This window comes from Rhyacophila brunnea, unplaced genomic scaffold, assembly GCF_057557595.1.
Source record: "Rhyacophila brunnea isolate RB1 unplaced genomic scaffold, BYU_Rbru_1.0 scaffold_15, whole genome shotgun sequence".
Classification (NCBI taxonomy): Eukaryota; Metazoa; Arthropoda; class Insecta; order Trichoptera; family Rhyacophilidae; genus Rhyacophila; species Rhyacophila brunnea.
In genome coordinates this window covers 31,801,271-31,818,979 of record NW_028232806.1, presented here as the reverse complement: position 1 = coordinate 31,818,979, position 17,709 = coordinate 31,801,271, and the positions used below count along the sequence as shown (strand labels likewise).

General features: G+C 30.5%; 1 protein-coding gene across 1 annotated transcript in view; it reads right to left on the bottom strand.

The window, feature by feature from the left end:
* Positions 1-1,961: 1,961 nt before the first annotated feature.
* Positions 1,962-17,709, bottom strand: part of LOC147075246 (lachesin-like) — a 75,304-nt gene continuing 59,556 nt past the window's right edge. Inside the window, exons 4-6 of the mRNA XM_085942902.1 lie at positions 13,820-13,931; positions 7,684-7,868; positions 1,962-2,020 (exon numbers count right to left, since the gene is read on the bottom strand). Of these exons, the coding sequence (XP_085799028.1) occupies positions 1,962-2,020; positions 7,684-7,868; positions 13,820-13,931 (356 nt within the window). The remainder of the gene's footprint in view (positions 2,021-7,683; positions 7,869-13,819; positions 13,932-17,709) is intronic.

Genomic DNA, 17,709 nt, shown 5'->3' with positions numbered 1-17,709 from the left:
ATTATGATTTTCTTAATACATTAGCCCAAAATATTTCAAGCTTGTACATCACTGAACTGAAAGCTCTGCCGCGTGCCATTTTCAGTTCAACTGAAAACAGAGCTTTTCAGTTAGCACCAAACATTATACTGGCCAAGGTTGACATTTCCCGGAAACTAAATGTAACATTTTTTTTTATTTTTTAGCGTAGTATTGTTATACGGAATTGTTTTTTATGGACACTAATAGTACAAAAAAAGTTTTAGAAAGGTTAGATAAATCATACCCATCAGAAAAATTTTTGTCAGTAATCCTTGAAAATATAATATTATTGTAGTACATAGTCATATTTTTATATAATTGTTTAATCATGAAGAATAAATAACATTACATACAACTTTCATAATTAATTTCTTACTTTCACTACTGTTTACACCATCCATGTTAATTTAATCGGTTTCCGTTTAAATTCGGAACTTAAACAACAATGCGTGCCATTATAAATTGGATGTATTACTTTTTAAGCTACATCATATTCTCTTGACTCTTGACAGAGGGCAGTAGATTTTCTCATTACTTAGAAAGATTTTCTTAAGAATGACATTCAATTAGGTTGTTTTTATATATAACTAGCTGAAGTACCCGGCTTCGCACGGGGTCGCTTCGTGGTTATATTTATCTTAGATATTTGAAAAATAATAAGAGGTAATTATTTCTTTAATATTAAAATATCTGTGTAATACAATATGGCAATATGAAAATAATTATAATAGGAGTAAAGGTCAAACATAAGAATACTAAATTAATATCGAATCCAAAATATGAAAACGTTATTAATGTTATAAATATGTAGCAAAAAAAAAATCAAAATTGGATGGAACAAACAAACAACAAACTTTGTATGTTATATAATAATAATTTAGAAACCGCACACAACTGACAAAAGTTTCATCGCAATCGGATGAATGGTATAGGAACGCATACGAATAGTATAAGAAGATGATTTTATAATTCAGAAACCTTCGTGGGCATGCGCATGACAACTCACCAAAGTTTCATTGAATCGGATTAATGGTATAGGAACGCATACGAATAGAAGAAGAAGAAGATGGTTATACTAATTCAAAAACCTTTGCGGGCTTGCGCACAACAACTGGTCAAAATTTCATCACAATCGGATGAATGGCATAAGAACGCATACAAATAGAAGAAGAAAAAGATGATTGTAGTAATTCAGAAACCTTTGCGGGCAAGGGCACAACAACTCACCTAAGTTTCATTGCAATCGGATGAATGGTATAGGAACGCATACGAATAGAAGAAGAAGAAGATGGTTGTACTAATTTAGAACTCTTTGCGGGCGTGCTCACAACAACTGGTCAAAATTTTATCGCAATCGGATGAATGGTATAAGAACGCATACAAATAGAAGAAGATAGAATAGAAGAAAAAGAAAATAGTTGTAACAATTCAGAGACCTTTGCGGCGTGAGCACAACATTTGATCAAAATTTCATTGCAATCGGATGAATGGTATAGGAACGCATACGAATAGAAGATAGAATAGAAGAAGAAGATGGTTGTACCAATTCAGAAACCTTCGCGGGTGTTGGCACAATTACTGACGAAAAATTTGTTGCAATCGGATGAATGAAATTGAAACGCATACGAATAGAAGAATACAGAATAGAAGAAGAAGAAGAAGAAGATAGTTGTACTAATTCAAAAACCATTGCGGGTGTTACCACAACAACTGACGAAGGTTTCATCGCAATCGGATAAATGGTATAGGGACCATACGAATAAAAGAAGATAGAATGAAGAAGAAGAATAAGAATATGGTTGTACTAATTCAGAAACCTTCGCGGGTGTAGGCACAATTACTAACGAAAGTTTTATTGCAATCGGATGAATGGAATAGGAACGCATACGAATAGAAGAATATAGAATAAAAGAAGAAGAAGAAGAAGATGGTTGTACTAATTAAAAAACCATTGCGGGTGTTACCACAACAACTGATGAAGATTTCATTGCAATTGGATGAATGGTATAGGGACCATACGAATAAAAGAAGATAGAATGAAGAAAAAGAAGAAGAAGAAGATAGTTGTACTAATTCAGAAACCTTTGCGGGTGTTGGCACAATTACTGACGAAAATTTTATTGCAATCGGATGAATGGAATAGGAACGCATACGAATAGAAGACTATAGAATAGAAGAAGAAGAAGAAGAAGAAGAAGAAGAAGAAGATGGTTGTACTAATTCAAAAACCATTGCGGATGTTACCACAACAACTGATGAAGGTTTCATCGCAATCGGATAAATGGTATAGGGACCATACGAATAAAAGAAGATAGAATGAAGAAAAAGAAGAAAATGATAATTTTTCTAATTTAGAAACCTTCATGAGTGTGCATACAACCACTTGCCAAAATTTCATTGCAATCGGATGAATGGTATAGGAACCATACGAATAAAAGAAGATAGAATGAAGAAGAAGAAGAAGATGATGATTTTTCTAATTCAGAAACCTTTATGGGTATGCATACAACCACTTACCAAAATTTCATTGCAATCGGATGAATGGTATAGGAACGCATACGGGACAGACACACAGACAGACAGACATTCATTTTTATATATTAGTATAGCCTATACTCTTCCCGCAAGTGCAAGCAATAAGTTTACAAAGTTTTATCGCAATCGGATGAACGGTATGGCTGCGCATTAAATACGAACAAACAAACACACAAACACACAAATATTAATTTTTATATATTAGATTACGGTATTAACAACAATCCTTCTGGGCTCCAGCGTTCAACTAATTTGCAATGTATATAATATATAATATAGAATACAAGATTATATTTTTATTATTGAAACCACATCATTTTCAGAAACCTCGAGAAGATCCATATGTATTAGATAAAAATCGGTAACTGGACAAAACAGAACATGAAAAAACAGAACAGTTATAAAACAGAATAGCCAGGGGGGAAATAAAACATTCATTTTTGCAGTATCCAAATATTTTATAAAATTTAAATATATATTTTAAATATCGGTGTACTAACATGGACACTTCGTATTTGAAATTCAATATTTTTGACAGGGGTAGTTCAAATATTATACAAAAACTAGTAAATGATATTAAATAAAAACAAAAATACTTTAGTTTATTTTTAATATAACTGTATTTTTGAGCGCGAAGGGTAGATTGATTACATATAATGTTAAACGCAAGATAAAGGTAGTTGGATCTAGTTTATTCTTTTAAGCACTGTGAACAACAGGCTTGTTCATATTTAAGGGGGGACATGCTCGTCGAAGGTCAAAATTGAGTTTTTATTGTATTTTCAAACCATGATCCTGGACACTCCTTAAACGTTGTAGATAATCTATTTATATAATTTTGAAGCCTTATTATCTTTAATAGTTATTTTAAACATTTGATGGCTGCATAAAGTATTTTTGTTACATAAAAAAGTATTCTTTTAAACCTCTCGCTCTAATGTTATAGAATATAGTCATATTTCGGTACATAACTGTGCAGTGGTTTTAAGATTTTTTACATTTATTAATTTTTAAACGCATTTATGAAACCATTAGTATAATTTATTACGAGATAATTTTTGTAAAATATTCACGATAAAAAATTATATTGATAATCTCTGTGATCCCAAATTTGACAAGAATTAGGCATTTTATTATTCAAATCGGCAAGATTAACACATTTGAAGTTATTCTAAAGATACTTATTATAAGCTATGTCTTTGACCATTCAAGTGTGATAAACATCTTATGAATAATGATTGCTTTATAATAATTATTGACCTAAGAATAAGGTAGTGTTTTTTTGAAATACGCCATTTTTTTTTGTTATTTCCTAGTGATTAAGCTACAACATACGGCCGTAGCCATAAATTGACAAACTATAATTAAAATAGGGAGTAAACCAATATACTACTTGCACTCGGTTAAAATCAATACCGCATATGAATTATCCATACTAAAGAAGCAAGCAAGACTGCGTATATATCCCTAGATAGAGCGGAGAGTTGCGGCAATACCGCGTAAGGTCCAACTGATTTATAAAATAATCATATGGCAATTAATTTGCACAGACACATACGATAGTAAAAATATGTTTTCTAATAAAGAACAGGAAGACACAATAAACTGCATTTAAATTTAGTTTTTTTCTTTTTTATTGACGAAATTGCAAGATTTTATGTCCCTCCTGAACATTTTGACAAACGGTTCTTCCGCTGTATTGAACTTGCATAGACGATATATTGGATGCAAAACAGTCTTATTCTTAACCGCTGGGCTACGTACGCTTTACGTTGGCTAAGTAGAGGTAGATTGTACGTAACTCAATCAATGGCTATTGACTATTAAAATAATTGAGAATTTATATTACGTACCACTGTATTACATAAAAAAATCAATTAAGTTATCATATAATAACCGGAATTGATTATTAAGCTATAAAGAACATGAAATTAGTAAATTATTGCTTGAAAATTATTTACGTTTTTTGGCAACCCTGCTAAATGGGCCATTATTAAAAATAGCAATATAAGAATTTTTCCTTTGCATCCGTGGAATGTTTTCCCAGATATTTTTCTTTTTCTTCTAATGCGTCGGTAATTTAAGCACATTTCATTCTGATGGGGATGTAAATTAAATGAAATGAATGGAAATTAAAATCTTCCGTATATTTAATGTTGTTTAATATTTCTTATATATACCTACATCTGTATATTATGCAGAATATTTAATAAATTAAACTATTTTCACTTGCACGTTTTCTCTACTCTCTTACATTTTAAAATTATTTATTAATAATGTTTTCATTTTTTTACTTATGATATAATACAATAATTATATTTGTCTTAAATTTTTGTATCGCATCTCTCATATATTTTAGAAAACATTAAAAATACTTGTAATAATAGCTAAACTCAACATATTTAACTTCGGTTTATTTAAAAGATATGTTTTATGTTCATTAGATGTTTGACGAGCGAAAAGGTGCGTCGAAACCGTGTGTTCATTATAATAATTATTATTCGTATCCATTTTTTCTACATAATATGCAATTGACCGTATCACAGTTCACCGTGAGTTGTTATATTGGAAATAAATGGACATATAGTAATGAAATGAAATTCATATCTAAATAAAACTACCGGAATACAAGGAAAGACACAAGAATATAATATGTAGGTAATAAAATAAAAATACAGTCGGTGTTTGTAAATATTAAAATCAAATATTATTTTAGTATTCTTATTGAATTCAATCAAATTGGAACATTACTGTCTGCTAAGCTCCTCAAACGACGCATCAGTTTTTGATCTCAATGCTATATACCCATCTCAATACGGTGAAATACAATACGTGTAATTTACATAGTATAACCATTAAAGCATATAGACTATACATATTATAAAATATGTATTATTAATAATGACTTTTGTTGGAATTAATACAAATCAATTTTCGGATTAATAAGATCTCAAAATTATTATGCAAAGTAAAAATATCACAATACCACTTTAAAAGTATGTCAACAGTATCCTTCGATTTTTGAAAAATAACTTCAACATTTTGGTTTACATTTTCAGGTAGTTGTTCGATTTCTTTGAATTTCTTCTTGAAAACATTTCAAGTCGATATCAAGAGTTTTCCAGACGAAGGACACACGTTGCATCAGTCATTAAAAGAAAACTCAAAGATTCTTTAGAAGTTAAAGATTATAAGGGGTGTTGATGCTAGCAAATAATACGTGCTTAAATTTGTTTTGATCAAAGTTATTTAAAATCAACAAAAAACTTGCATATTAAAGTCATATAATATTTTTATCGACAGTTACAGTATCTAGATCATTGGGTCTATTATATTATTATGTTACACCGAATGTGCGAAATTGACAATTGATTGATTGAAACATGAAATGGGAAAAATTTTGCCTAATTCATGTAATAGTCAAGCCCGTTGCCTTATTCATGAATGAAGAAAATTATCTGCCGAGTGCGTGAATTCGCCAGGATATGGAATTCTTAAACTGTCAACATGACAGTAGCAAAAGTAAATTTAATACGGATGGTTTTATTAGTTATAATTGAACATAATATTATTATTATTAGGTTAGGTTAGGTTTTCTAATTCTGAATTTTGAGGTTAGCTAACAAGTTTTAACAAACTATCAAATCACAAACAAACAATCGACCATTGCACGATTGATACCCAACCACGAATCAAATCGCAAAAATACCGTTTAATAAAATTCTTCCGTTATCATATCATAGTTCTAGATTTTTTGGGCATACTAAATAGATATGAACGTCATTGTAGTTATTGATTGGTATATTTTTATATAATCAATTACATTTGACACATTTGGTTAGTTTGATTAGTTGCATAAAACACCACCGAAGCGACCATCTATTTTGACCAATGCATATGCATTTGACACATTTGGTTTAGTTGCAAAAAACACTACCGTAGCGTTACTATCTAATTTGCCCAATGCATGAACTAGGCAGAAAAATTACTGCCGAATTCACTTCAATTCAGGGCTTGCATTTTTCATGATTTTGGCAAAATTTTGCCCATTTCATGTAATAGTCAATTTCGCACATTCGGCGTCGACTTCAGCCATCGACGGCTAAAGGAAAAAATCACTTTATCATATTTATGTACTGAGGTATTACAATTGTTACAATACGTTAGCTGTCTAAATTGTCAAAACTGTATATCTTGCTCTAAAAGTTAGCACAGCCAAGAGAAGAGGTATTTAAACATAGCACTTTTTGACAGCTTATACGGTTAACTTATTGTAACAATTAACCGCCTCAACACATAAATATGATAAACTACCGTCGATATCCGCATTTTGTATAGAATAGCAGCTTTGCATATTCTTATCGGTGTCACTTTTGTAACGATAAATATGACATTCTTGACAATCGATATAAATGAAGCATCTAATAACAAAAACCGATAATTCCACAGTTTAATATTGGTGGGAAATGTCATTTTTGCATGGTTTTAGCGTTACTTTCTTTTTTTCTTCATATTTTATTTTCAAACTGGAACAATATTCAAAATTATATTAACTGAATAACGTTTTTGTAAGAAATCCGTGAAAAATAAAATTGGACATGTCAACGTTTATTTACTTATGTCACTTTATATAATGGGATTCAGTAAATATTTATGTTTTTTTCGTGTGATATGTAAAGTTTTAGAAGTACCCACAAAATATTATTATTTGAAATTTTACATAGTATACATATTTATATTTTGTGTTAGATTTTGATCATATGATGTGTGGAATCGGTTTTTATTACCACCTTAAAAAATATAGTATCATTTTCATTTAAGTACATTTCGTGATAAAATTACAACCTATCGAGAAAACAAAATATTATTTATATTTGTGCGTGGGCTTCCTGCTGAGTGTCATATTTTTTTCAAAAAAGATTTTTTTATATTGGTTATAATATATTATTTTCAAAATTATTTATGTTCAAAAAAATAATATTACATTCCTTCTTAAATCTTGTGAATTATTCTTTGAATAAAAAAATAGTTATTTATATTAAATATAATTATTATAAACTGCAAGATACACATCATCACGCACTACTTCATGCAGCGTACATAATAATATAATTTATAACAATGTTTTCTTACCATTAAATATATGCACATATATACTTGCTGGATGTGCATTGTTGGGTGCGCAGGAGTAGTTGCCAGCGTGCGACGAAGTGGTTGCAGGAATCACCAGCGAACTGCTTCTGGCTGACAGATCGGTGCTGACGTTCACTCCAAGGTCTATGTCGAAGTTTATCATTCGACTATTGTGGTACCTGATGAAATAAAAAATACAATATTGATCAATGACTATTGAATACATTATGTGGAGATCAATAATTTAATAGTATGTATTAATTTATTCAAAACACAATACTGCCAAAAGTTGGTATGTCTCGAAATCATGTTAAGTAATATATTATATAATATTGTGGGGTAGCTGCCAAAAATTGGTGCCTAAGTTGATAATTTACCATGACCATCTGTCGGGGGTTAATCGATGATGCTGAATGTACCCCCGGTATTAATGTTATCTGTTCTGGAAGGTTGCGTTGTGTCTGTGATATGGTGCTTCAGGTAGTAAGGTATGAGACACAGTTGAATAATACACAGTGGGTATTTTTTTGGGTTTTATATTGTAGACTAATATTAGACTGTCACATTGATTTTTGTTTGTTACGAAAGGTTTACATTATTATTTGAATTTGATTGAATATTACACGGAGTTGCGCGTGTATATTGACTGCGTAGTAGGAAGATCGAAGAGTAACTGATTTTGGGATAGTCGAAATGCGACCATTTCCTGTTTGCATAGTTGGCTATGATCTATCAATGACCATAGCCAACATGACAGTTTGTAGGTTTTTATACGAGTACAAAACCTCTACACATCGCACCCTAACCTAAAAATATAGTGAGACTTAGGTAATACCATACAAATCGAGTTATGAACTGATAAGAGCATACGATAATGATGATTACTATCATAAAAATAAAGAACTTATTTACGCAACATCTTTAGTGAGTTATCTCTTTCTTATTACTGCGTTTTATGTCAAAATCGTTAAATATTTGTAAAGCCCAAAAAATATACGGCGCGCAGTTAGCGTTAAACATAACGTGGAATTTAACGCTCACCTCGAACATTTAATGAGAACATTTGAGGCTTTATTCACCTGTTAACAGGCCGTTTGCGTTATGTTTGGCGTTACGTGAAATTTTTACCGACTTAATCATTTTGCCACGTTTTCGTTTGATGTAAATTCTGATACCTGCATCATATTTTTTTGAATTTCTATAATTCAACATGTGCATACACTTTTTCTGTTTGATGTAGATCATTTGGTATACTTAAAAGCTCACGACTGAAGAGTTTTACTACGTAATATTATTGGTGTAAGAACTCGTTTAACTATGATTGCAATAATTATAATAAAAAGAAAATTCTCAATGAAAATTTGCGGTTACTGCCAAAAGTTGGTAAGTCTTGAAATCGTGTTATGGGTAATTGCAGTTTAAAATTTGACATGGCATCTTAAATCAAGCAAAATGCTAATTTCTGTGTGCTGTATATTTTGACCTTGATTTTTTCTAGACATACTTTGTTTTTAACTCTAAATACTTAAATTATCGACTTACTGACTTTTGGCAGCAACCCCTCAATATACAATATAATAATTTATTGATTCCACATAGTTTAAAAATTATGGTCAGGACCAGTTTTTTTCCATTTAAATGTGTCAATATCAGTTGATACATTTTATATTTCCTGAAGTATTTACCCCACGACATATGAATAATATTTAATTTGTTTTCGAATTATATTAATTAATCTATATATCTCTTGATATTCACCAACGCTGTAAGAATAAGTATGAAAATACTGTGCTTGAGTTTATAATATCATGAATAGGGCCCGGATTTATATGCTAGTGCATGTTTTGTTAGGGTGTATGCACAGCTATGAGAGTTGCACCGAAATCTGATTTGAAAGACACAGAATGCAAAAAAAAAATTGTATTGTGCATAAATAAATGCATATTTGAGACGTTAGAGCATATTTGAGATATTAGTGCAAGTGCATACTTCATTAATAAATGCATATTTTAAATCTTTTGAATTTATAATTTTAGTTTTTTTTTTTATTATTTTATTGAAATATAATAAAGTTAGGAAGATAGATAGTTTAGATGCATTTGTATGTTTAATGCCATCTCCGAGCTGTGGATTTATCAGAAAGTCAACTCGGGCACTTTTATTTAATGTTTGCCCAAACACCTCTGTGGACGTCGAGAGGTTGTTTTTCGCATATAAACAAAATACTGACAGATACCTGTGCGGAAAAATTTAATGCCAGAGCATATTAAAAAGAATTATATATTTTTTTTCGGGCAAAAAACAGATAATAGTATTTAGGAATAGTTAAGTGTGTCGTTTTTGTTTTTTAAGTTATTTTTGGTTACATTGCATTTAATATTCAATTATTTGTAGGTACCTACTTGTGAAAAACTATTTTGAATATTGTATTTGATTAACTTTATATTCATTGTTTGTGTTTTTTTGTTCTGCTATCGTATTATGTTGAAAAATTATAATAATCAAATAAACTAGTTATTCGATTTTTTGTCAGTTTTTGTCAATTTTAAGCATTTTTCATGCATATTGGGTAATGTGGGTATTTACAATGTTTCCCACAAAAATGTCAATTTTTTACTGCATATTTATTCGGTTTTAGTGCATATTTTATTGATTTTAAGTGCATACGTACGCATAATCATGTTTTTTATTGCATATAAATCCACTCCCTAATCATGAATATTGTCAATTATGTGAAAAGATTGATATATTATATTAGTCAGCTATAGTTAATAAAATGTCCGAACGAAAGATTTTTTTCAATACTAAATACACTTTCGTTTCAAGGATACTTGATCCTCTATTATATGAATACATAAAAGACAAATTTAACTGAGTTAGACTCGAACTTAACTTTTTAAACCATCGACTTATCTATGATTAAAGCGAATTATTTCTAATAGCTACGATTCATCTGAAGTTCTTAAAATTCTGACAATCAAAACCGGTCGGCTTTATTCTTAAATGAGTGAAATTGTGTATTTTGAGTATAGGCAATAAACAAAGGATTGTAAATGTTATTTATTACAAATTTACACGATGATTATATTTTTCAAATGATTATTAAGATCCAGATAAGGAATCTGATGCAATAAACGAATGCTTAACCACTTACTATCAATATGTCAGTCTTTTCATCAGATTCAATTCATAATATTCTATTTCTTTCGATTTTGATTGAGATAAGGAAAACTTTTAATTTTTTTTATTATATTATTATTATGATACAATTTTAAGTATTTAATATTTTTATAAAATTAAAGGAAGAGTTTTATATAATAATTAAATTTGGCTAAGTTAGCTTCACTTTGTGATATTTTATTCATTAATTTTTGACGTTTAATATAATTATGTACATATTTTTTAAAAGACTTCAGAAAACATTGTTTTCCTAATAGGATCATATAGGCCTCCACAGGGTAGAGGTTTGTATTAACAGATTTTGATTTTTTACGAAAAATGGATGTCAGCCACTTGCTCAACCTGTTAGGTCCATACCCTGACTCACACATAAATTGAAAAATAACATGTGTACTTGGCAGACCCAGGATTCGACTCAGAAACATACAAATTAGAAAAAGTCCCATAATAAATTGTACAAGGTAGAAATCGACGGAACTTGAACCTGTATCTGCTGGATTCGAGTCAGTATGTTTTCCAAATTAAGCTACGAGACTATTTTTAAATTGTTGATTAATAAATGGCTACCTAGTTTAATCGTCACAACGTTAACAGTATAAAGACTAGTAGAGTTGTAAAATATTATATTATATTCGGGCAAAAATACGCTTTTGAAAGTTTATTTTTGTTTTTGACTTGGGTATCGTCGAGTATATCCGTAAAAATACATTCTGTTGGATGGTAAAATTTTGGCTTTTCATCCTGAAAAAATACAGTTGTTTACTGCGTAATATAGCATCCACAAAACATTTAACTCGATAAATCACCAATGAAACCTTATATAGAGCCTTCCACTTCATTGGAACCAGTTTATAACCTAACAAATCGCGCCAGGAATATGATTTGGACAATATTTATGAACGTCCGGGGGAAAAAATCAGTTGGGGCGAAAGATTTTCCCTGCCTCTTTTGCCCAATTTAATATTCAACTGACCGTTACTCGAACCTTTTACCTGAAAAAACCTCTTGGCGAAAAAATTACAGATATGAACCCTGAGAAATATGATTTGTTTACGCTACGAGAAAAGAGTTCATTTCGAGGGGGTGTTTTGGTAATCTTGGGGTTGACTAAATGTACTGAATGAAACTTGAATTTCAAAAAGAATAATAATTGTACGGGTAAACTGGGTTTTTGGATTGCCAAATTGCAAGAGTTTTTTTTTTCATGTATAATTTCATTTTTTGTAATATTATAAAGCTACCCGTTGGCTTGAAATTCATTTTTTTGTAATATAAAGAGAGGACATTTAACGACTTATTTACGTACAAATATATTGCATACTTAACCCTTATTTATGTATATATTTAAGTGTTTTTATGTCTGAATTTGTTTAATAATAATATACTTGTATGTAATATTTTGTTATTTATTTTTGTATTGTAGGGCCCAGAGTTTCCTATACTTTTCCTGTGATGGAACACTTCTTAAATCCTGATTTTTTTTCAGAACACCTTATTTATTTTGTAGGATAATAAATAATACACAAACGATATTATTTTTAAATGAGAAAAAATTTTAAAATAAAGTTCATTTTTTTATAATTGTTCATCAATAAAGAAGGACACCGTTTTTTATATTAACATGTACGGTAAAACAGTTAGAAATCTCCTGGGTAGCAAAAATTACGCCAAGCACCGCGCCCGAAGAATATCGGTTTTCCACGCGTTTTTAAATAAATATTTTTATAATGGTATGTACTTTAAACGAAAACATTTGACAATTAGTTCTGTTAGATAAAAAAATGCACTACTGACTGGTTTAGGTAAAACATCGATATCAGCTGTTTTACCTTCTGTAATATTATCGATCAAAATCTGCACTTTTATTTCGCCGAGATGTCATATTTCACCATTTTTGGTCATTCTCTCGCGTGAACAGAATAAAATATGCAATTTAATATATTTTATTTATAATAATTCTATAGGATGGTTTTATTTATTTATAACTTAGAAACACTTTGGGTCTAGGTTGATCGCCAATTATAGTATGTTTTAGTTATAAAATAGAAACACTTCCGGTGTAGTATTAATTCAGAGTTCACAGAGATTTAATCGATAATAACAGAGAATACTTCAAACGGTACACGAAAATAGAATAACAAAATAAGATGACTCGATCGACCAAATTACCAGATGAACGTGCCAAAGGATTAGTTCAATTCATGTAGGTATCATATTTGAAAACGAGATACCACACTTATCACTAGAGACGAATCTCGATAGTGTAGGGTGCTTAGTCTCAAAATAGAAGACCTATATGATCAAAAGAGTCAGAGCTAATTAGACTAAACTGACTGACTGAGAGATCTACGAGAGATCGACGAGAGATCTGTGAGAGGTCTCAATTACGGAGTCAACATAGAGTTAAATCTTAATCCGCCTACATAATGCTTGCAACGTCCAGTCAATGGGTCGCGCCATATATGGGTCTCTTTTCGAAGTCATGCTGCTATAATATTTATATATTTTTAAGTATATAAATATGTAAAATCTAGTAAAAAATATATATTTTTATAATCAAAATAAAAACATAAAATTAAACTTCAAAAAACGTTTGTTCCTTGAATGGTCTCATCCTAGTATTTTTTGATCGGTATTGAATATCTTGCAATTTGACGTAAGAGCCATTTTTATATCGAAGAAAGAAACAACGGACAAGATTATCCTAAAAGTTTGTATGAAAAGTAGTTTGGGTTCCATCTCTATACGAAAAGGTTGTCTTCAATATTTTTTTTTATTTATTACTTCTTTAGAAGATAACAAAGGTATTTCATAGTTTATAGTTTAGTCATAGTTTTAATATAACTTAATTTATATATTTTTTTAAATGTTCATAACTTGAATTTCTTTTTATTTATATCAAATCGAGCTTTAGTAGTATGACCATACCAAAACTTTTTATTTTACTTACCAAAACATATATGACGGCGTTTCTGTTGCTTTTAACACGACACACTGTAGTCTAAGCGCCGACCCCGGCTTCACGTATTTCTCCGATGGTCCAGATATTTGCGCTCTCGCCTCTAAAATAAAAAAAGGTTGAATTAGTAAGTAGCAATAACAATTAGTACGTACCTAAGTATTTTTTTAAATAATAAATATTATAATATCTGAAAATGTGCAAAGACGTATTCATATTGGAATTACTTTTGGTTTTCACGAACTGTTTTGCAAAAAAAAGTAATCTGCAATTAGAACTAGATGTACAAAAGCAGATTATATTGATATTCTACGAGTATAATAAAATAGAACAGTAAAAAAATCCTACATTGTAACTCAACTGGCTATTATATTATAATTACATTGTATTACTATGTTCGATCCTAAGAGGATCATTTTGCTCTTTACGGAGTTTGTATGAAAAGATTTTTGTTTTTACGATAAATGGATGTTAGCAACTTGCTTAACATATATGTGTCACTACATTTCAAAATCAGTCAAGTCCACCTTTAGGTATTTTTTACTTTTTTGTGAATTTCTGAAGAACTACTGCTTTCTAACATTTCTGCATTATCAAAATGTGGAATTTATTAATTTTAAATATTCTATACTCTACATAATATAAACTTTCACATAATACATAATATAACATCTGAATTTTCTAGATAACAATAATTTGATGTATATTAAAGGAATTGTAGTAAGAATCTAATGAGTTGTGTGAAACGTATATATTTTTCAAAGAATGTAATTCAAAGCAGAGGTCATAAATAATTGTGGCATATAATTCCTCGACGCGTGTATTATCGAAGCGGTGAATAATATTTTAAATTTCATATATTTTTCATCTCGGAAAAACCGTGTCACGAATATAACATGGACACAAAAAAATCCTAGAACTGCTATATTACTGAAATAGTATTAACTATATTATGTGGAAACAATATAATATAGTCAATTCGTAGAAGTAGATAATAATATGGCTATCGTAATATCCGTAAAAACCGCCTTACAACCTATGAATATTTGATATACTTTGAAATAGCTATTGGATTTAAAATTACAAGTAAATATACTCGTAGAACTTTTATAAATGTTTAAAAACAGTACCTAGTTATAAAAAAGACAGAATTTGTCGATATTCGGTGTCATTTGTGACAATTTAACGTTATACTAGTTAATAATTTATCACTACTATGTCATTAATATATATTAACCAACCGCAAAATTTCAAGTACAAAAAGGTGTTCGCCAAGGCTGTAACCTCTCCCAAGATATTTTCAATATATTATATGAAGAAAAAATTATGCAAATTTTAATAACGGTATCGCTGTTGAAACTAAAAAAATCTCAAATTTATCTGAATTACCTAGAATATACATTGTTCGTTGCAAAAGTATCAAAATAAATGGCAATTTTGGTCTACCGAGTTGAAAAAAATCTTATGTATGGACATAAAGATAAAAATAACAAAACTGATGACTATAATAATATTATATCCTTATAATCTATAAAACAACCTAATCTGTTCTTGAAAAACAAGTTAAAGGTAGTCTTTGATGTTTAACTTTGGTATATCATCTCTAATAAAGATGCAATCAACGAGAATTAATAGAAGAGGCAAAAAAATATAATGTCAAATAAAATGCAAACAACTAGGAAATGGGACCAGTCTCAGGAAATAAAAACTAGAATTAAGATTGCAAGGAACGCCTTTCTCAAAATAAGATGCCTCCTTAGCAATCGAGATCTTAACCTAGGTCTGAGACTGCGTATGGTATGCTGTTATGTTTTCTCAATTCTTTTCCATGGAAGTATGGACGCTAAGCCAAGAGATGTCACTGAGACTTGAATCTTTCGAGATGTGGCTATATAGACGCATCCTCAAAATTCCTTGGACTGACTGGGTGACAAATGTTGAAGTTCTCAATCGAATGGGGAAGGACCAAGAAGTTCTACGCAGTATCAAAACCAGGAAACTACAGTACCTCGGCCACATTATGAAAGGACAAAAATACAGCATTCCCCAACTTGTCATTCAAGGAAAGATCAATGGAAAGCGTAGCAGAGGACGGCGCCGCATTTTGCGGCTTAAGAACCTCCGTGATTGGTACAAGTGCAGCTCCGCTGAACTGTTCCGGGTAGCAGACGACAAAGATAAGATGGCCTTGATGGGGGTCGACCTCCGCTAGAGGATGGCATAATAAGAAGAAGAAGAATAACTATTTAAAATAAACTTGACTTGACTTGACAAGCTTAAACGATCAAAAAATTTATACTTGATAGAAATACTGAATAAATATAGAATACTGAAATGTCATTTTGACATTTCATATTGATTTCCATAGTAACGTACGTATATATTAATAATTTAGTTGCTATGACCCCAGACCCTCCTAGCAACCAATATTAGTATCTTTCTTTTTATGGATTTATTCAAAAATAACTTTTCATAAAAAACAGAATTAACTGAAAATGAATTCAATTCTACTTAAAGATGGTTAAAGTATTTAAATAATGCATTGGCATCGAGTTCTGATATATTCTAAAAGTTTCAAATGTCTAACTAGTCGGGAAGTTAGTTAAAAAGCGATTGCAAGATTTGTACTAGATAAACAACCACCGGACAAACAAAAATACGACATAAAAAAACGTTGTAAAAATTATACCTGAGTTTAAAGCGTGGGGTATTTTATCTCCTATTTCTCTCACTTTGCGATACAAATTAAGTTATATATGAATATTTTCTTCGGTGGCAAAGAAAACATAAAGCTAAAAATTAAACGTATTTTAAATATTATGATGAAGACAGATAATGAGCGTCTCATAGATAGCCAAACAAACCTACAAATCAACAAACTCTAGATGCAAAATGGACTCCTCTCAGTTTCCCTCTACCAAACTCTCCAATTTTAAGGCATATAACTCACATAAAAGATTACAACCATAAAAAAACTTATATTATTTAGGTAGGCCCAATATCAGAGACGACAAGAAATGGCCCGAACTAAATGGACAAAACCAATAATGCCGAGAGAGATAAAGCCAAGTCATAGAGAAGGCTGTCAGACGGCTTAATGCTATGGGTAATTAATAGTGCTGAGTTATTAATCCCTGGCGAAGAAGAAGTTTGAGCACAACTTTAATACCTTAATATAACCGAAGCTAAGTAGACATGCTCCTCTCTCCCATATGAATTAGTCATCTAAATTCAGTCAAAGCACAATATTTGAGTATATGGCGACTTCAGTCTTGTGTAACTACTCTTGAGATATTTCCAGTTATAAAAAATGATGCTTCACATCAAATATAAGATCCCATGATACGCCCAATTAAGACCAGGTGTAGTTTGGTGGGGCCATTAGACACAATTAAACTAGGTAGACATTCCCAGTCGTAAAAATATTGATGATTTACAACCAAACGTAGTTCCCATGATAGACCCGATATAATTAAGTCATTGCTTCAATGAAGTTATGTATATGTACCAACTTGAGATTAACCTTATCAATTTGACATTTTACAGTTAAAGGTTTGATAGATAACGTATAATTTCGAGAACAAAATGCAGATTGAACATTCCCTGGCTTCTGGTAATTCTTTTCCCTGGTGTAAGAAATACTGCTTTAATCTGAGGAAGTCCATATTATTACGATTCAGTTATATCAAAAATAACTCTATAAGGGATGTTCATCGTTACTTACTTTGTTCCAACTACATCCATTATTCGTTTGATATTAGATAGGTTGCTCATGTGTGTGACAAGTATCGGGTAGAGTTGAATAATACACAAAATGGTATTTTATATCGTTTATATTATGGCGCACATTAATTTGTTTGTACCCGGTAAATAACATGGTG